Genomic DNA, 22,063 nt, shown 5'->3' with positions numbered 1-22,063 from the left:
TCTCATCCTATTGCTCAGCACCACCAAGAGAAGCCTGGCTTTATCCTCTTGACATTCTCCCTTCAGATATTTATAAACATTGATGAGATCCCCTCTCAGTCATCTCAAGGCTGAAGAGACCCAGCTCCCTCAGTCTTTCTTCATAAGAGAGATGCTCCAGTCCCTTAATCATCCTCCTTGCTTTCCAATGGACTCCCTCCAGGAACTCCTTCTCTTGAATTGAGGAGCTCAGACCTGGACACAGCACTCCACATGTGGCCTCACCAGGGCAGAGCAGAGGGGCAGATCACCTCTCTCGACCTGCTGGCAATGCTCTTCCTAATGCACCCAGGACATCCTCGGCCTTCTTGGCCACAAGGGCACACTGCTGGCGCACAGACAGCTGGTTGTCCACCAAGACCCCCAGGTCCTTGTTTGCAGAGCTGCTTTCCAGTAGATCAGTTCTGGTGCATGAGGTTATTCTTCCTTATTCTGCCTTTGCCGAATTTTAGACAGTTGTTCTCTGCCTGTTGCTCCAGCCTCCTGAGGTCCTTTTGAAGGGCTGCATAGCACTTTGAGGTATCAGCCACTCCTCCCAGCTATGTGTCATCAGTGAACTTGCTGAGGAGGCATCTGCCCCTTCATGCAAGTCACTGATGAGTAAGTTACACAATACCAACCCCTGCAGGACAACCACTGGTTACAGACCTCCAATTAGACTCTCTAACCATCACTGTGCAGAGCCTGGCTCTGTCATCTCAATAACCTCCTTGTACGCATGGACAGGCTGCTGTGAGTCCCTCACAGACTTCTCTTTTCCAGGCTGAACAAGCTCAGACCCCTCAGCCTCTCCTCACAGGGCAAGTGCTTCAGCTCTTGACCATCTCTGGTGGTCCTCTGCTGAACTCGGCCTGGTTTATTCATGTCTTTCTTGTATTAAGGGATCCCAAACTGGATGCTGTTTTCTAGAAGTGGTTTAACACCTGCCAATTTCAAAGTGATAATCACTTCTCTCCATCTACCAGCTATGCTTCTGCTACTAACAGTCCAGGATGCTGTTATCCTTTTCAATGTCAGGACACACTGCTGTTCCACATCCAGCTTGCTGTCCCTCAAGGATCCCCAAATCCTTTGCCACAGACCTGATTCCCAGTCAAACCCCAGCCTGTAATAACTGAATAAAAGGTTTGCAAGCTGGTGCTTGAATTTGCAAAGGCGTCCTATAACTACACATCCCAAAACGAACTGCTCTTCCAGTAGCACAGTATGCCCTAGAGACAGAGGGAGTGTTGGCTGGACTCTGGAGGAGACAACAGTGCAAGAGTGCGTCTGAGTAAAAGTCCCTCCAGGTCTGCAGGTCCCTCTCACCCTTGCCCTGTCCTCATGGCCTTTCTGAGTGACACAGCATGAAGAGACCCCAAGGACAAAGTGATGAGATCAGGATGACATGCTGAAAATGTTCAGCCTCATCCAACACAAGCCCACAGACACTGCCACTGGAAGGAGGTGTAAAGACATACTGAGATGGCATCAGTTCACAGCTCCCAAGCTCCATATTTGGAACACAGTCAGCTTTGTGGAGAATTCAGAACATCTCAGTGGGATTTATGAGCCACTTCACACTTTCCTAAGCATGTTGTGAGGCAGACAGGTGTGCAGAGCAATCATTTATCAGGACTGTATTTGGGATAGGAAGTCTCCTCTTCTTCCACCCTTTCTGGATCCAGAAAAGTCCCACCACATGTGCACTTCACAAATGGAAAAGGCAGAGGTGATTCAAGTAGTAGGAGTGTGAGAGGTTTTGGAGAACAGCGGGAGGGCTGGTGGGGTAGCATAGCTTCAGAAGAGAGATGGAGCTTGAGTCACCTGCGTTAAAGCAGAGCAGGGAAGAGCAGCCCAGAAAAGAACCTGCCAGAGAGACCTTCAGCCCTATTCCTCAAAAAACATTTTCAATCACAGACCAAGAATTGCTTCTGGAAGCCCTATTAAGTAGTATTGTGAGTAAGCACTTCACAATCATTGATACAACACTTCTGTGAGGTAAAGAAAACAAGGATCTGCCAAGGATAGGGCTACTCACCAATAGCCTGGTTTCCAATAACTTACCAAGGATAACTGAGTTTAAAGAAAAGCAAACATCAAACTGCATCTTCAGCCTGGATATCGGACAGCCAGTGCTATGTGCAATCCAGTGGAAGAGTTTATCTCCACAGAATAAAATACATAAAAGCCAAGCAGCCAAGTGAGATATCGCCTAAATTAGTCAGTCAGAGAGGGTGTTAAGGAGAGGAACTTGAAGATCTACTCAGCTGCTATGTTTATGATTTGATTCCCAAAGAGAAACCTCTGCTAGGATATCCCAGGCCTAACTGTCTTGCAGATTTGGACACCAGAGCTGCCTTCCATCCGCATTTTGTCATGACTAAATGTGACTGATATTTCTCTGCTTTAAAAACTTTATGGACTACAGGTTCCCAGTAGCTAATCAGGGAATCACGGAATGGTTGAGGCTGGAATGGACCCCCCATTGCTTCAGCAGTGGCAGCTACAGCAAACAGCTTAGGCAAGAAGATCAATATGAAGCCATTTTACACTTCTTTAGAAGAAATAAAACTAACAGCACACATTATTCTTACAGCAAATGCAATCTGAACATGTAAGAACACAGATAATAAAACCACTAGAAAATGTATTCCATAAAATATGCTGGTAATAAACTCCCAACTCATCAAGACAACGAAAACAAGCTACCTTCAATCCCATGAGTCTCATTCTCAGAATTCTTATGCAGTGCAGGTTAAAAGGCATTTCTGCTAAAGTAACTTTCTGAACAGGGGCCCTAAAACTATAGTGTTTTACCAAAGGGCCAAAATTCTACTAGACTGGGATGTAATTCACTGAAGTGGAGAAACATTATTTTTAGACAGAAAAAAAACAAACAAACCATATGAAAATTAATAAAGCTTTAAATAATAATAATGCTTTTGTAACATAAGTCAGTCTCATGGCCCAAAACATCACAGTCTTGGGCTAAAGCACAGACCTCTGAATACAGCAGAAATAACATCAGAGGTTACTAAAACAATTCACATTGCATGGTAGATAGCATATATCCTGTACACAAGTATTAATATTTAATGTAGTATATTGCAATTTGCTTTTACTTCAACATCCTATAATGGCCTTACTTTCCCATCTCATTCTCCAACAATGGGAATTATCATATAGCTGAGTTTCTGTATTGCCATCTATACGGAAAAGGACTGCTGAAGTTCACCGGAGCTTTGGATTGCCAAGAAGCACAGGAGAAGACTTCAGATCCCAGACTGGTAAGCAGCTCTGCTTGCTGAGCAATAAATACAATGAACTCCTAACAACAGAAAAAAATCCAGTAATGAAAGAGTTAAAAAAATAAAGTCTTGCCTCAACAAAACTTAAATCTAGTAATTGAATCTGTTCAGAGAAGGTCTGCAAAAGGAGAGGTAGTAGTCCTGACATAATCCTGCCCGCCCCCTTGCATCTACTATTGCTCATGAATGGACAAACTACTTGTTTCAGCACAATCCTGAGGTCTAATTTCTATACCCCAATAAGACTTTAGAGAGGCTGCAGATGTAGAAAGGTGAGAGCAGGGGCAGATTCCTGCTGGGAAGTCTTCCCAGCTCCTGCTAGTCAGTCAGTCAGTCAGTCATGGCATTTGATGTCCTGCCACTGGCCAGCACGTCCTTGGTAGGGCTTGCTGGAGCAGGAACACAACCCTTCTCCACATATTTTGGACAGAGCTTTAATTAAAAATAAAAGCTGCTTTCAGATGACTTCTGCCACTTTGAAAGCTTTCAGATAGAACTCTACAGTCCCCAATACTATGACCCCAAGTCTCCACAACAGTTTGCCTGAACTACCTGAATTCTGCCTCCCTAGTGTCATAAGAGGTGCCATTCACTTGTGTCTCACTGTTATGACTCTGACTTGTGCTGAGGGAACAGTCATAATGGAGGTGGCAACACAGAAGCTAGAAAACAGATTACAGCAATAAGAAGGGCTGAGAGCAAATTCTCCTTCATGGGGCTGCATGCACAGTAAGAATCTGTGGTTTATGCTATAAAGGCTAGAAGCAAGAAAAAAAAAAATCTCATGCAGCCTAGGTGGGAGATAGAAATGCCCTACCTGCTGCTCAGGAGAACTCTGGAAACGAGAGCCCCAGGCCTGGCCTGGAAACTGGAGAGGCTCCACTCTTGCTTGGAATCAGGCAAGCTAGAGGATTTCTCCTCTTCCTCTCTCCACAAATATCCCCTTAGTATCCATAGTGTGGTTGGTACAGCATGAAGCCATGGTCCCAGGGGACACATTCTGGGCTGCAGACCATGCAATCCCATTGACTTCAAGGGCAGGTAAGCAGGAAGAGAGCTCGTGCCCATCTTTGATTTCAGTTAATCGTGTTGACTCATCCCTCTAGTTTAATAATTTCACTCAATTCCTTGCACAATCCCTTCTATCTGTGACTATGTGCACCCATGTGCACACCCATGTGTGATCCTGGCTTCTGATCGACCTTCTTTTGTACATGCTTATGATGGGGTAACAGTTAGCTGCAGCTCTGCTTATCTCTTTCTTCTCCTTCTTCTTCTTTTTTTTTTACCTAGCATTTGCATTGCCCTTTTCCCCCTTAATTCTGTTCTTCTGTTAATGTCAGACCATTTCAAATAGCACTGCCCTCATGCCAGTTCAAGTTATGTATCTCTATCCCTCAACCTGTGATTACTGGTTTCAAAGTCCTGAGCCTACTGCATAGGCTCAGGGGGGCGGGGAGGCAGAGATCAAGTTTAAGGAGATCAATAGGTTTTTCTGAAAAAAAGCTTTATTCTTCGTATAGAAAATATAATGTTCTCAACTCTTCTGGACACTGAACCAAGTCTGTAGCATAACTTATTTACCTGCAAGTAAAATGAAACCTTTATTTTATTAAAAATACTTCTAAAAGGGTATCAGTTAGTATTCTTAAGAATATATTCATATATGACTTAAAATGGTAAGTGGCTTCCTTTAATATGGATTATGTTCATGGTATGTAACAGAAATCTCATTAATTCTAAAGAATTTTTACACATTACATATAGCTTTTTTTTTTTTTTTCTTGAACAAAAAGATACATTTTAAATTTGGGAGAGTATCCATCTGATACTTTATCTTCTCTTTACAAAACATGTAGTCAGTTACATTCTAAGATAGCATAAAAATACCATAAAGCGTAGAGCTGTGAGTGCTGCAGATGTGTGCACGCACACCCCTTTCTGTAGCTCCCGTGTATGTGCACCATATCAATCTCAAGTTACTTCCCTTAATGATGAACACATGAACAGTGATGATTTTTCAGAGTCATTTTTAGCAGAGCTGAAACTTACGGTGTAGCACTCACCTATTTTATATTTCGAATGTTACAAAAACACATTTAAAAGATAACCTCAAATCACCTCTCCAATCAAGTGTTTTACCCTTTCAGCATGACGCAGAAGTTTAATTTCCACTGATGGGGGAGTGACCTGGAGACTGTTGTATGGTTACTTCTCCTCCCTCCTCCCCCCTTAATGGCAGCGGTTCCCCTCACTGCCAGAATAAAGCGGGTCTATAAATAACTTCAAAAGGAATTGTCTCTCTCCTCAAGCACTGCAGACAGCTGTTTACACAGATACCGAGTCCTTATACAGTGGGTTTGCCCAGCTCTCATCCTACGGGTTGTTTCATTTCTTCTTCCTAAAAAAAGCCATGGGCGATGCGATGCAGGTAGGACCTGAGGGACCCTCCACTGCCGCAAATGCCTGTTCCCAGAAGTTGTGGCTGCCGGCGGCAGGGGATGGAGCGCGGCCCCGGGCCCGGGGAAATTTCCCAGGGCAAGGGGTTTGCGATCCCGTGTAATCCGTCCTTAAGCTTCACGGTCCCGGCTGATCCTCGGCCCCGGGAAACCCCTCCTCCCCACCCCACGGACCCCGCAGCCGCTCCGGGGCCCGTACATCACCGTATCTTTGCCCGCGCACCTGCAGAGGGCTGGCCCGGGGCCCCGGGGAGGGACGCGCGTGGGGCGCCCCCGCACCTGCCCGCACCCCCGAGACAAAAGCCCGGGCTGGCTCACCTCTTTCAGCTGCTCCAGCTCCTGCTTGAGGCCGTCATACTCCGCCTCCAGCTCATCGTACTGCTGCTTGAGGGTGAGCTTCTCCTCCAGCACCACCAGCCCGTACTCCGCCGCCTGGATCTTCTCGTGGGTCGTCTCGGAGAGCTCCCGGGTCAGGCGCTCGATCTCGCTCTTGTAGTGGTCCGCGCCTTGCAGCACCTCCTCCGCAGCCATAGCCCCGCCGGCACTGCCGCGCCGCCGGCCAGGCAGCCAGGGGGCGGCCGCGGCTGAGGGGCGGCACCGGCGGCCTGGGGGTGACGGCGGGGATCGGGACGAGGACGGGGACGGCGCCGGGGGTCGGAGCCTCCTGCGGCAGGCGCCGCCGAGCTGCGGGGGCGGTCCGCCCCGCCGCAGCCGCGGCCCCCTCCTCCCCCCGCCGGCCGCCCGGGGCGCGGCGAGGCCGCGCTCGCCTCCCCCGGCCCTGCGGCGGCCCCGGCGGCGGGGGCGCCTGGGCTGGCGGGCGGGCGAGCGGGCGGGCGAGCCCCCGCTGCCCGGGGCGGCGCGCTGGAGGCCGGGGCGGCGAGCGGGGCGGCCGGCCGGGAGCGCGCCTTCCCCCGGCGGCTCCCGGCGAGATGCTGGTGCTGGCGCCCGCCTCTTCCCGCGGCGCCGGCACCGCCGCCTCCCTTCCACTCGGTCCCTCCCCTGCGCTCTTTAAGATGACAGCGTCCTCAGGTCTGGCATTCCCGCCGGGAAAGAAGAGGGGAAGCGGCGCTGAAGCACGGCGGCACCGGCAGAGGCTCCGGGAGCGGCAGAGCCCGGCGCGGATCCCGCCGGGATGGCGGGGATGCGCCTGCGGGGCTGCTCCTGCCCCGTGCCCCCTCCCCGCCCCTCCGCGGTGTCAGCGCCTCTCGGATTTTCTCAGCGTGTTGCAGCCATGGCCACAACAGCAGTGGCGGTGCGGGTAGAAATAGAAGGGGAGGCGCAGCCCAGCAAACTGCGGGAGCGGGAGGATGGCCCCAAGTATTCCCCTTGCTATTGCGGGAAACTGGGAAAGAAGAGCTACCTGCTCCCTTCCCTTTCCCCGGTGAATGAAGGCACATGGGAATGGTCAAGGGAACCTGGATGCAAAACAGCAGCAGGGTCGGGGCTTTGGGCTCAGGGCACTCTTCCATCACCATTGGCACCAGGTCTCTGTGCCACTGATGAGACAGCGGGACAAAACTGATTCAGCTCAGACGCGGTCACACCATTGTTTCTCTGTCAAATTAACCGGAGGACCTGATGCATAGATTATGTCAGTTTTATGCTGGCTTTTTGCTGGCTGGAGAAAGACAGATGCTACTTGTCCAGCATAAAATTAGAGTGGTGTAGACAGACAGTAACTGATCTCATACAAAGCCTGCCAGTAAAAAGTTAACACACCAGATTAGGAGCATTTTACATATTTGAACTGGAAGAGTGAGTTCATCCAGAATCAATGTCATAATGTACCATGCCATAGCCTTTTTTTTTTTTTTTTTTTTTTTTTTTTTTTTTTTTTTTTTTTTTTTTTTTTTTTTTTTTTTTTTTTTTTTTTTTGTACGAGGAGTCTTAACCCCAAATTTACTGTTTCTTCAAACTATGGCCTGCAAACCAACCTGAATTGATGTTGATCAAGTTTTGCTCTAAGTACTAGCAGGACCTGTTTTTCACGTTTTACAGATTTTTTTTTTTTTTTTTTTAATATATATATGTATTAGTTCTTTAAAGGTTGGCATTTGAGTAATAATTTCCAGGGAAAGGAAGGTGGGTTTTTTACACAAAAGTTACCTCTAGAAGATAGATATCACTGCCCAGCAATGCAGTGCTGTATTGGAAATCAAAGACATAGATTCCCTTTCTTGCTGACCTGATAATGCAGTTTCAAACAGGTCACATACCCTTGATACTGTGGCTTCCCCATGTCCAAGAAATAGGTAGAAATGTTTAGACTCCTCAAGAAGTTGTTTGAGATATGGAAGTGGAAGACTAACACTAGTTATATTATATATGCATACAGTATATAGCATATATATATTTTATAAATATATGTGCATGCATACATAACTCATACATAGTAATCCATCCTGTATAAACACTTCTCATTTCCTAGAGAACATACATAGAAGAAGCAGGCAAAGTAATTTTTGCCTTGAAAGCAGCTTTCAAAAATGCACATCTTTAATAAATTCTACTGTAGAAGCAAGCGTGAATATTAATAGGAAAGAAATAAGTGTGAATACTAATAGGTAAGGAGAATGAGTGGCTCTCACCAATGACTAAATGTCAAAACAAAGAGGAAAACACCACTCTTCCAGTTGTAATTCCCATGGTGCAGCTAACCTCAACACCCTTTTCCTAAAAGAGGATGAAAGATTCCACAACTCAGAAGGAAAAAGCCCACCCAAAATCCAAAGCAGAAGCAAAATATTGTCTGAAGAGCTTTTGCAAATTCTGTTCTAGTTATCTTCCTCAGCTTTGCACCTAGGCCCCTGTACAAGCAAATGTTTTGTGAGCATTCTTTCAGGAATGGATAAGAAAATAAATAGCTTAAGACCAGTGCTACAAATGAGTGGTTGGGTCAAGGACAGCGTGGAAACTGGCCAAAGCAACTGAATGCCTATAGCTAATCAAGCCTTGGTGTAACTCCACTTAACGTCATTTATTTGACAATCTCTCTCACAACCCAAGGGCAGCCTCACCACCTGTCTGAACATCTGCACCTCAGAGAGGAAATCCAGCATCTTAAAATGTGTCAATTTTTCTGCAATACCTCAAAAGAAAGTTCAGAGTAAAGTCCAGGTATTGTGCACTGTACAGCAAAGCACAGTGATTGAGAGGTCCTAGCTACTCTACATTGAAAGCACGCACATGCCCATTAGTACCTGTTTATGCTGCATCTTGCCTCCTAAATATAAACAATATCCAATCTGGTGATATTCATCTTTGTTTTACAAGTCTACTGCTTCAAAAGTCTTCTTTTAAAAGTCCCCAGTTGTTGGGGGACTTCTGTTGTCAGATGTCAGTTTCTCTGCACCGACTATACCTGGGCTGGTCAGCACAGACACAGATGTTTATATTTATATTTAATTAAATGAATCCCACCTTTTCACTTCTCTACCTTTTCTTAGGCCTTAAAACGAGCACCTACATTCTATTGTCGAGATCCTCCACCTGTATTTTTAATGGACTACTAAGTCCACTGATGGATCTGAAAAACATTCAAGCTCCTTTCACCTGCTTCACCTCGTTCCTGACTCTCTGGAGATGAGAATAGATGGATAGTTTTATAATATAAATAGTATCTAAGTTACAGAAAAAGACATTGTTAAAGAAGGAGGTGCTGCAGCATGACCCAAAGGTGGTCATTCTCTAGTGAGAATCTCGTAACTGAAGCAGTGGGACCTCCTTTGGTGATCTCTCACTTTCTGGAGTGCCTATATTAAAGTATGGATTCAAGTGACTGTACAGTAACGCCAGCAATGTGCTGGTCTCATTCACAGTTCTAGTACCTTTAGGATCCCACTTACCAGTGCAGATAGCCCTAAAATAATGATATTGGCATTTTAAATAATTTCACTGTCCAGGTATGATCGCCTCATGTTGGTTTAAGTCCTGCTACAATGTTCTTACATTTTTTGCCTCCCCCAGCTCTAAAAGCTTGCCCTGGTCTTATTAAAGGTAGGCATATCACCCTGTATTATTATTTCTCCTTCGTTTTGCCCTGTGCACCCCTTTCACATGAATATTTCAAACCATTCCAAAGTAATTCAGTCTACGTGTCATTCCCCATATCTTCACAAAACAAGCTTGCTTCTGATTGCATCTATTTCATGGGCAGAAATTGTCATTTGAATTCCTGGCATTGTGATAGCAGTGAACTCCTAAATTAAGGGTAGGAAGTTCCAGTACCAAAAATGCTTTTCTAATTACACATTTTTTGAGACAATCAGATATTCAAGGACAGAGAAAATTATACAGTTCATATCTTGCTCAAGAGCATGCAGTATTTAAATTTCGGATCATTTAAGAAACATCTAATGACCTATATGAAATGAACTGCTGGTTCTACACCTAAGTAGAAATGCAGCCATAAAAGCCACCCTGCACTGTATTGCAGATGGCTAAATCCCTGCACCTTCAGCATACACAGAAATCACCGTGAGTCTATTTGTGTGAAGCATCTCAGAGGACCAGAGCCCAAATCCCAAATCTAACTCCCTGCTAATTAGTGGCGTTGGGCAGACTCACCAGACTGGCCAAAAGGGGGGGAAAAAAAAGGTATGAGGATCAATCTGTCATTGTTAATAAAAATAGGTTTGATTTCCTAGAAGTGAAAAGAAGGGAAAAGCACTGAGGGAAGGTAGTGTGGTAACTGCTGGGTCTGGTTTGGGAATAAACCAGTGGCTGTTATACTGCCACAGCTTCATCTTTCTCGAGCGCTGAATATAAGCACCACATTCGTAATGAATGACCAGCCTGGAGATAAAAGGGAGACACTAGGAAGAAAATGAAATTTAAAAAAGATATTTCAAGATCCTAGTGTAATAGAAATGGCAATAGGTTTTAAGAAAATTAGTTTAGAGAGAATGTTAAGAGAAACTAAACATGGGAGCTAATAAACAATAATGCACATAATGAAAAGTAATGACATTATGCTGATTAACACGAGTGTCAATATTCAGAAGAAAGGCTTTCAAACAAATGTGAGTCCTCTGTGAGCTGCCTTTAAAGGATCTGCAAAGGTAAATAAATTCTTATTTTTAAAGCCTGTTATCAGGTAGACTTAAATGTAGTGTACAGGGTCCTGCATTTCCACCAGAATAATTTTCAGTTCCAAAAACCTGAAGGTTGAAAATTACTTATGTAGAACATATGGAATCTCAAAGGAAGGAGAGGATAAAACGGAACACTTCAACAAGGAAATTACAGGAAAGGGCTGTACAGAAATGGTTGGCAGAATGTTTTGTGTGTAATGAGCAGGAGTTAGGGAACCAAAAATGAGTTTTACAAGAAAACTACAAAATACAGTCAGCAATAACTAAGCAGCAAACTGATACCTGCAGTATAAAAAAAAAAATACAGACTCTAAGAAAGAACGTGAATTAATATCCTTTTAGACTGAATAATATTTCAGCCTGAAAGGGTGTCGCTTTCGGCAAGAGTTGCACATGGGTCTTGGTGCAACTCCACAGATCTAAGCTGACTCTCTTAATTGACAGCACTGCCCCCAGGCTCAAGACCCAGGACACAGCTCTTCCACTCCATGCAGCGACTTACAGTACAGACAAAAAATGGTTGAAAGAAGCACAGAAAGTATTATTATGCCTATTTAAACTACCAGGCACTTTCCTGTGACACAAGGAAGACCTGCCCAGTTAGAATACTTTGTCCAAACAACTTCTCAGCAATTGAGCCTTGATAAATCAGTGTCACAGTGAAAACTTTTCCCTATAGGACAGATTTAAAACTGGGAGGAAAAGGAAGAACATGGTTTATCTCAGATATCCAGCAGAAGCATCCATTTTCTGGAAAACCACTACAACCAGGGTTCAGCCAAACTGCAAAATACCCAGATGTCTAGGGTAGCAAATTGATATGAGAGATGAGGGAAAAATAACTATATTCTGAAGCAACTTTTTGCTTTTGCCAGAACCTCGGAAAGCCAAGGACCCACTGCTGCACCCACTGAGAGGCAGGTGATGTGGAGAAGGAAGGCAGCTTGTATTTGGGAGACTGGATCCTTTCAGCAGTCACAAGTTCAATTCCACTTCCCCACTCTGAGTTTCAGCACCAGGACAGTGTCTCCATTGCTCTCTGGCTGTACTTTGCACCTTCCCTCTTCTTTGTATGGTCCACCACAACCATCTTTGCCTGCCACTCACTCCTGAGAACTCCCAAGCCTCTCCAGCTCTGCACTAGAGATGTGGAGGGCTAGAAAACATCTTAGAAGGTCCATGAAGCTAATCCCACATGTAGGTGGGATCAAATGCATCTAGACCATTCATGGTTAGGGTTATCTAAGATGTTTTTATAGTTCATAGTACCCCACTCTATGTTTTAGGAAACCACAACACATTGTTAATTAGTATCTACTTTGCAGTCTACCATAATTTCAGGATCATTTTTTTTCCCCTGTTGCTTTTCCATCCACTTACATCTTTGCATTTTTTTCTGCTGAGGTTCATCTTGTTCATTTTGAACCGCTTATTCAATATGTCAACATAATTTTTAATATCCTCCTTCCAGAGGCTCTCAATTGTTTCTTTTACAGAGGTATCAACAACATCATACAAATATGTGATCAACTGCCCTTTGTCTAAAAACTTTTCATTCTGGAGACTGCGCACGATCAGATCAGCAAGTTTCTCTACTGCACACAATTAAGCTTGCCACATTTAACTGCAATCCAAACCAAACCCTAAAGGCATGCTAATTTTTTTTTTCCATTGCTACAGCTGAGGGGTTTTTAAGCAGAAATATTCCAAAACATGTAAATACCTGGAGTACTTCTCAGATTCTGCTTGCTGGCCACAGTCCCCAGCAATCCCAAATTTCTAGTGGCCACTTCTGTCCCACTGCAGTTTCTCACAGTCCTGATCAGCCCCATCAAGCTGTCAGTAATGACCCCCCCCAGACACCTGTAGAGATGCCCAGGAAAATTTGCAACACCTGGTCCCTCCATAAAGCAGAGGCTTTTTGCTCCAGAGCAATGTTCCAAGCCTCCCACCGCTGTTTATGTCCCAGCCAGCTGCTGTCCTTAAAGCTTAAAGGGACAGGACAATGCCCTCTTTTCTTGGCAATTCTACCCTGGCACTTTTGAAATCTTCTTTTTTTCTTTTTATTTTTTTTCTTTTTTCCCCAGACTCTCAAAAATCAATTGCTCAATCATCTTTAATGTGTTTCTGGGAAGTGAAATGAGGTTATACATTATTCCTCCAGTCTCCTTCTCCCTTTTATTATGTCAAGCCCCCGCCAACATCTTTGGAGCTAGTGGATGTGCAGAGCTGCTCAGTTCCCAGGCTTCCTCCTACCAACATAGCATGGGCAAAATTAGCTGGCAAAATCAGAATAATAGGTAGATCCCATTTTTGAAATGTGAGCTGACTATGAAATAAGAACCAGACTGCAGCTTATGGTCCCATTTTGACTGATTTTTCTTCTCAGAAGTGATTAGTGTGGGAGAAGAATGAATTTCTATTTAACAGTGTGCCTTGTCTTGAAATTGAAAGCATAGAATCTGCAATGCACCTATTAAATATAACTCCAAAAAGCACTTATTTCTGCTAAAGTTATCATTTGCCTTACATTCCTTATTGTGCATCAATGACTAAAAACATTTACAGACACGGATGGCTGAGAGAGAAACTGAAATTTTTATGTGAAATCTAATTGTAATGTTGTGTGGATAATATTAGGAAAATTTGATTCAGATACTAAAAAAGGCATATGACTTAGTGCTTTTTTCAGTATTAGCTAATACTTTAGCACTCAGAAATAGGTTGGTTGTTGCCTTCTCCCAAATGCAGCTTCTGAAGAAGCATTGCAATGAATGCAGAACACATAACACAAAGAAAATTATATTACATTTCCATTAAGTGAGTGTGGCATGTGGGAAAGGTGCCAGGTTTATGACACTATCCTTTAAACTTGTGTTTTATTAGTTTTTTTAACAAAATACCTAATACAGAAGGGGTGGTGTGTATTCAAAACACTAAAACAATGGATTACAAAGAAGGCATCTGGATCAAAGCTACAGTTATTTTCCACAGCTAAGAAAGGATTCAAAGCACAATTAGGAGATTAGGATCTTGAACTGGAGATTGCCTTCAGTGGGAATTTTCCAACTCACTTTTGGTACATTTTAGATGAAAATAGTGGTCTATCATAAAGCAGGGTACTGCAAACTTAGCCACTTAAAAACCTCTCTAGAACTTTTTTCAATAATTGTATTTATAATATTAATGCTTCTTCTGATTATAATCACATTATTCAACAAAGAGACAAGGATTGGAATAGCTGAAACAAGTACTACAGAAACTTATTTAATGTGAATTCTGTGTTGTGAAATCTAACCCTTTAAAAAAGCTAAATCCCATAAAAATTCCTAAGGATATTTTCTTTGTAGTTTGTTTTGCTGTAATATTTTGGGCTATTATCATTTGTCTTATGCTTTCTGAGCTAGGCCAAAATTGGCTTGTATCTGGTTCCAGCTTTTCCTTACAATCAGGAACTTTATTTTTAAAAATGTCAAAAACCCCAACAGATTATTGAATGAACTTGTGAGGTCCAGGAGAGATGGACTGTAACTAAACCTGCAAATTAGGAAAACACAATGAGCACAGAGTAGTTGCCAACCCTGAGCTTACAGACCCAAACCATCTCCTGGAGGGAAACATGGTAAGGATTTTGGGTGAAGCATTTTTCTTTCAAAAGTCTTGTCAGTGAGGATAAGCAATCATGTTGTATTTTAACAATAGCTATCTGAATGTATCTAGCTGGGAAACAATACTACCGTGTAAGATCAGAGTAAACCAATCCTATAATGCCAGAGCCTTTCCTGATACCCACTACCATTTGGGAGGGGGATAAAGTTAATTGGGAGTTTCTATAAGGTTGTCTTGCTAGGCTTTTTTCATTCCTTCTCAGATGATTAGGAGTTTGTGAAAGCACAGCAGATGGAGCTTGGCATGGGGAGTATGTGGAGGGGGGGCACAGCCACCTTTGGGTGCTGAATGTTACCATTGCTCACAGCAGGTCCTAGCACAACCACGGGAAAAGGCAAGGGGATGCTGATATTTGCCTACCCTTGTTTGCCCAACTGGGCATCAAAGGATCAAGGAAGAATGGGAGAAACAGCCAAATTCTAGCCAGCATCGCACAAAATTGGGAAGAGAAATAACAGATGGTAGTTCCTCTGATGCAAGGAACCCATCTGCTGCTGCTCCCCCCATGAGCTCCTGGAGATACTATGTGGAAAAGCTTCAGAAACAGAGTGTGAATGGCAAATGTGAGTGTGGGTTGCCTGGGAGAAGATGGGAGAGTAACTCTGCTTAGAGGGGGACATGACAAGGAGGGGAGCTATACTTCTGCTCAGCTCCTGGTAAGTCCCAAAATAGGCTTGTGAAAAGCTGAAACAGCTCAACTCTATAGGACAACATGCGAAGTAACTGCTCCCTGATGTCCACAATGAATACATGGGAGTGATGATTGAAAAAAACTGGTTGCAAGCGAAGTCCACACAGAGATCATACTGTAGCTGTGGCACCAGACTGCACAGTCCTGCAGAACACCCCACTTCTGCTACTGATATCTCTCTGATCACACCTCTCATTCTTGCCTGCTTTGATGAGCAAAGAGGTAATATGTCTTGATATTATGTAACGCTGATGCCTGACGACTACCATTTATTATTCCTTTTAAAATTAATAAGTTCATGAATCTTTCTGTTTTTCAGGCTGTCTGAAAATTCAGGCAGCTGTTACCATCACATTTATCTATAGAATATGAACGGAACAATGTCTGCAAAGACAGAGATATCAACTTATCTGAAAGAAAGATGGTACTCTGGAGCATTCAGTACAACCATGGGAAAATAAATGTGGGCACCTGATCATCTTCCTGCTTCTGCCTGACTTCCAGCTGCTCTGATGTCAGCTGCAGATCACACAAAGCTATTGTTGACAGGCAACTGAATAAATAGGAAACACCCTTCAATAACAAAATTCTCCACCATGAAGAAGAAAATACAAGTGCCCAGCTGAAAGGAGAAAACCAAATACTAACCCTCCTCCTTACTTTTCTTTAAGAGCATTCCCTCTCCTTAATATTGTCAGAGAACCACAGCTGCTACATTTTAAGAGATGTGGCAATTTACTGACAATAGATGCAGAGGGGAAGGTTGATTTGCAAACGTGTCACAGATTCTCTCTGCAAGGGATCTATCAGAGCTGAAACGTCTTTTGAAAATGAATTAGCAGGATGAGGGACTTGTTTTGAACATAGGAATGGTCAGGGGAGTCAAGTCTCTTGGCTGACCTCTGTGGCCATTAGCTGGTATCCTTTGACTCCAGTCCATGGAAAGCTGGAATAGACACACACACACATATGCTGCAAGGTTATCCAGAGAAAAGGGCAAGCAGAATATAATTTTTCATTGTCTCGACAATAAGCAGTTGAGATTTGGTCTCAAGTAAAATCAAAATAAGACTTAAACACCCGCAGATACACATTTATTTATACACTTGTTTATAAATACCATTACAGGATCATGATGACTTTGCCTTGATCAGGGGTTGAGCTACTGAGCATGGTTGATGAGCTGTGGTTGATAGGATAATACAAATGGCTAAGTGAGATGAGCCTTGGGATGGGCCAGGAATCAATAAGCCATTGGAGAACAGTATCTGAAACTGCTGGGAAGGTGGTATTGTTGTAGACAGATTTGGCTGGTGGCCTCTGTCAACCACCCTCTATCAGCCCCTGAGCACAAAAGACTAATAGAGACTGAGTGGAGGCACTGCTCTGAATACGTCTAACATGTCATGGAAGCAGATTGCTGAAGGTGAAATCATCATATGTTGACACTGAGCTGCTGCCCGGAGTCTGCCACGGGGACAGGTGAGTGTCACATTTCCCTGGGCTTGACTGCACCAACTCAGTGTGCATGGTTAAGGTCTCAGTTAATTCTGCACACATGTGCAGCTTTTCCAGATGCAGCCTGTCCCTTGCCTGGTGAACTAAGTAGGGCTTGTCAGGATCACATTGTCTGGTGTTTCTCTTCTACCTGTGACAGATGGAAACTAGAAAAACAGGAAAATAAGAGAAAGAGGGATGGAGTAATAACTCTGACAATATGACAATAAGACAAAAACAAAATCAGAAAATGCATGGGAAATGTGTGAGACTTCACTGACTGTCTGAAAAAGGAGTTGTCGGCGGATCAGAGGCAGAGCCAGGGGTGGTAGGGATTTGTCCACCCAGCACAACCTTCAGGGATGGCAATCTGCCATCTGATCCTTGTCAGTAACGTCTGGGGATATGACCGGAGAGTGAAATGGGTCCTCCCTTCTTGGCCCTTCAAGAAACACAGCCAGTGGCACATTGCTGCTCATGGGAAATAGATGTCAGGAAAGGAGCTGTTTGAGATGACAAGCCAGCTGCCTGCTCCAGCACACAGCTCTCTCTGCAGTCTGGGTTGGTGTGTGCTCCAGATTTTACTGTCTTGATAGAGCAGTCTAAACAAAAATATCAAGAGAAAACTTACTTGGGTGACTAAGCACTTAAAAATGAAATAAAAGACTTATTATAGCCAGCCTGATAGATGAAACTATGTTGAAAAATGAGATTATATATGGGAAAGCTGTTGGCAGCCTAAGGGGAAAAGAAACCTCACTATTAAGCAAAGTTTCTTTTAAACTATTGATATTAATTTGCTGTGGTTGTAGTGATTGGATGCAATAAATGTAGGTGGAGGTTACATTAGCTGCTCTGAAACTCCTGGCTTTCCTTTTTACCAGTAATCTGCTTAAAGAGAAAAGCAAAAAGTATTAAAGGTGACCAAAATTTCCTGGTGGATCACTTCCCTGACCCTGTCCAGAGCACAGCATCACAAGCTGCCAGGCTGGCTCGGGGAGCTGGGAGGATGGGGATGCTGGGATGCTGGTACTCTGGGATCAGGCACTGCCCGAGGCACAGCTCCCCAGACACCCTCCCACCTAAACTGACAGGCTGTCCCAATTTAGGATTAGTTTTTCCTCTGACTGCAGTTAACCTATACACAACTAAATACTTAAATCTTTGGAGTGTGAGGTACTGAGTGTCAGTGTGAATTTTAAAAAAGCCTTTTAAGATAAAGGTCTCTGCCATCTTTTGTTTCGTTTTCCCTTATCATGGAGATCTGATGTTTTCACTGGATGATTCTGTATTAATGGTGAGAATTTCTTGAGTTAAGAATGAGATCTGAAATAAATCAGTACTTCTCTAGGCAATACTTCATGCTGAATGTTGCAGACCTGCCAATGTACATGAAAGACCACTTTTACCTGGTCCATGGACCCATAGGACACCTTGTCATCTTAAACAGTGTCACAGCTCCACACTGACCAAGGACAGCAGAACTGGGCAATGCCCAGGGTGAGTGTTTGGTCTTTCAGATGGCAAAGGTAGCTTCCTGTGGTAAATTCCAGATGTGTTTCTGCACTTCCCACTGCATCACTTGCAGACATTTCTGAAAAACAAGGAGCAGCTCGTGCCTACTGCAAGAACCATTTGCCATAGGCATCAATTCCTTACATTTCTGCTCTTTGTTCTGCCTCACAGATTTATATGTCAATAGTTCCCAAGAAACTTCATTTGGTTCCCTGGGAGACAAAAAAAATCTTCTTGTTTGGTCTTTGAGCAGCTTAGTTGTGTTTTTTTTCAAAATCCCCCTTTGACACTACACAAGACTCTGTTCTGCATATTCCTCTTCTTTTTGTCCTCTCCCCTCCACTCCCTTTTATACTCCCTGCTTTCCTCAGGCTTCTCTTGCCATCCTAGTATTGGCAATACTAAGTTGTCCAACAAAAGCTACACTTCTTTAAATGACTTAGTTTCACATTTACACTGCATAAAAGACAAGAAGCCTGTGTCCTGCAAAGTAAAAGTAAAAATTCACAGCATTTCTACATATAAACTCTAATCTAAGTAATATTGTCATCGCTGCTGGGTTCAGCTGCTATGTGCTGACAGGACATGATAAAATATACATGTGATGTATCTCCATCCTTAAAAACACATATAAAAGAGCTATATACCAATGAGACCAATTATTTTTCACTCAGTATAATGAAATGTGCCAAAGCCAGCAAGGCCTCATTGTGAACATATCGGTCCCTCGTCTAAGGCTGTCCTAGTTGCAGCATCAGAGGAGTTCTCAGATAGAGCTTTGGTATGTCTCCCCCCACCCCCAGCATTATTCTGCCATTCCTTGCAGCTGTCTTTCTAGCCTGTTCTTGAAAATTTTACTCATGGAGACTCCACGGTCAGGGAACCTGCCTGTAGCTTCTGCCTTCTGTTTATAACTGAAGGAAATAATTTGCCTGATAATATGGAAGGCAAAGCAAGTTGAGAAGAAAAGAATTCTTGTTTATATTATTGTTTCTTTTACTCTAGGCTGCTTAAAAATTGGAAGCAACCACGAGGGAAAAACAAAATCCTTTTTCTATGAGATGTGGCATATAAACCTCTATCACTTTGGAGATTTTTTTCCCCCCCCCCAGGACAGCCAGGGCTTCAGAGACACAGAATTGAACTCCCTAGCCAGGAGTTACAGAAAGATCTGCCAGTACTGCACCGACAACAAAGCAGCAAGAAAAAAGCACTACAGAAGAATGCAAAGCAGTGCACATGGTGAAGAGTGGCCTTAATTCTATGTCCCCAATAGCAAGATCTCCTGTCAGCTTTTATCACCAAGTATTTTTCTACACCATTACAGATAATTCTTTGGAAGATGAAACTTCATACCCCAAGACCACCAGAAAGACCTGGAAGCGAATATAAACTATCATTTGGTACTCCATAAAGCTATGGTGTAGCCAGTCTTGTGTGAAGTTCTGGTTGCTTCATAAATGAGATTTTACAAGTAGAAAGGATACAGATAAGGAGGGTCAGATTGGTCAGAAACAGGAAACAATTGCTGCTGTAGAAGAAAGTCAAAAGATTTGGTTTCCTCAGTTTGGAAAAGGGATTAACTGAGGACATGATAGAGGTCTGGAAAAACATAAATCATGTGGAGCAGGTGGCGAGGGAATGATTAGTCATTATTTTTCATGAGACAAGAACTACAGGGCACAAAATGAAATCATCAGGCAGCAGGTCAAAGACAAATGAAAAAAAAAGCACTTGCACATGTAGTGCCTAATTGCATTGCAGGACATAACATCCTGTTTTGTTTGGATGCCCAAAGTATAATAAATTCTGAAAGCTCCTAGATGGGTTCACAGAGGAAAGGTCTGTCAAGGACAGTTAGACAACATGATGTAGATACATTCTGCAGATGAGAAAGTTTCTAAACCAAAAACTGCTGGAAGCTGGAGAAGTATCTTGGAAAAATTATGAATCCAAAATTGCCCTGGGTTTATAGCTTTTTCTTTGCTACTAATGGCTATAGTTGAAAAGGATTATATAGGATGGGGTATGTGGACCCTTGTTGTGATATAGTACAGTGGTTTATCTGTATTTCATCAGAACTATGTACAAATGCTGTGTAGTCAGAAATGGGAAATCATATTAGAGTAATTGATGCTGATTGTCTCCATGAGACCATCAAATATGTAAAAAAACAACACTACTTTTCCCTTATAGAAAATCTACATATCTTGAATCATAAAGAAAGTTCAAAATTTTAAAATTGGGGGAGTGGAAACATGATAATAGAAATTCGTACAAGTGGGGGAGGAGGGGGGGAGAAAAACACAATGAACTAGACCTCCTGTAAGGTTGAAATCTGCACTTAAGTGAAATCATAAGTTTTACCATTGTTTGGAGCAGGATAGGATTTCATGTGGATGATTAAACTCTGTGCGTAATCAATAGGGCAAAATGATGACAATCTCATATCTGCAATTTTTCTCCCTTACGAGGTATAGGAAGAGAAATTAGACTTTTTTTTTTTTTTTTCCAAAAGCTGACTGAACTCAGAATTTGGTAGATAAATCTTACAAACTAAGGGAATGCACAGAAATTATAAGGTGAATAAAGATGGGAACATCCATGTACACCCAGTCATTTCCTTCGCATTGTTTGTAAAGGTGATGCCAAGGAATTCAAGACAGACTTGAACCATAGTCCCTTATGCATCAGTAGTTAGTTTACCTTCCAAAGGTAAATTTACAGCAGCAAAGATACGTTAGGAATTCAATCAACAGGAGATCTGATTTCCATTATGATAAGGAATTATAATTACTAGGACCACCTTGACAGATAGGTACTGTAAGAAATTAGTATTACTAGAAGATAAATCTGTTTATTCAGCTAAAACAATGAACTGGTTTACCTCAGTGCCTCTATAACCGATTCTGAGAAAACATTCTTCAAATAACACATGCCTAAGAAAGATAATATTAATCTCAATTCACAGGACAACTAGGATTAATTATTGCAATCTAAAAACTACTTCAGATTATTCAGGTACATACTAGAGATTCTTTATATCTCCACTGAGCCTTTTAACTTCAGAATGCTATTCTTTAAATACAGTCATTATTTGTAATTTTTGTTACTACACATATTACTGAAACTTAATTCACATTACCACATAAGAAGATGCAAGTAGTAACTTGATACAGTGCAATGCCCAATTAATTAGCCTAGGTACAAAGAAAAGTTTTGCTTCCATTTAATTTCTGCATTTCTTTAAATCTTTCAGAATCTAAAACTTAGGAGTAGGTGGTAGATACTTTCTTTGGGTTTCTTTCAGCATATTTCAGCTGAAATGTTTCAGCATATTTCCTTGTGGGAGGGTGTAATTTATACATTTTTTGGAAGGAATCTGTATAAAATCCATGTGCTTCTTTTCATGGGATTTTCCTTCTCCCAAAGATTTGTATCCCTGCTGTCAGTGCCCATGGAGAAGGGTGCATGTATATTTGAAAGATATGTTGGAAAAGGAAGAAGCTCTCCTCAAATAATTTTCTTCAGCTGCACTTTTCTATACTTCTGTGATTTGCATATTTATCAGACCTCACTCATGTCAGAAAGGCAGCAGGAATAGTTTTTACTTTCCAACAGAAATTTTCGTGTGGGTCAGCCTTTTTGATCTTAGGATGTTCTGCAGTACTGGAGAACAAACCCAGACAAATTATCGTTAACACATGGAAGCTGGAGATAGATAACTGGAAGTTTTTGACCCCATTTTCCCTCTTATGCAGCCCAAACTACTTTATTTTTAGATTACACTACTTTGTACCCCTTCCATAA

At 42.8% G+C, this 22,063-nt stretch overlaps 1 protein-coding gene across 5 annotated transcripts in view; it reads right to left on the bottom strand.

Moving 5' to 3' along the window:
- The window catches only part of BICD1 (BICD cargo adaptor 1), a 177,031-nt gene extending 170,638 nt beyond the window's left edge, over positions 1 to 6,393 (bottom strand). For 4 of the 5 annotated variants that reach the window (XM_027894216.1, XM_027894218.1, XM_027894217.1 and 1 more), the window contains exon 1: positions 6,107 to 6,319. In XM_027894216.1, the coding sequence (XP_027750017.1) occupies positions 6,107 to 6,319 (213 nt within the window). Of the gene's footprint in view, positions 1 to 6,106 lie in introns of all 5 variants that reach the window. The other variant, XM_027894220.1, reaches the window with a different exon arrangement.
- Positions 6,394 to 22,063: the final 15,670 nt, after the last annotated feature.

Source organism: Empidonax traillii, unplaced genomic scaffold (assembly GCF_003031625.1).
Source record: "Empidonax traillii isolate 1590-97213 ecotype Southwest subspecies unplaced genomic scaffold, ASM303162v1 scaffold421:size509273, whole genome shotgun sequence".
In the NCBI taxonomy this organism is placed as follows: Eukaryota; Metazoa; Chordata; class Aves; order Passeriformes; family Tyrannidae; genus Empidonax; species Empidonax traillii.
Note: the sequence above shows the minus strand (reverse complement) of the source record. Positions and strands in the feature narration are given on the sequence as shown.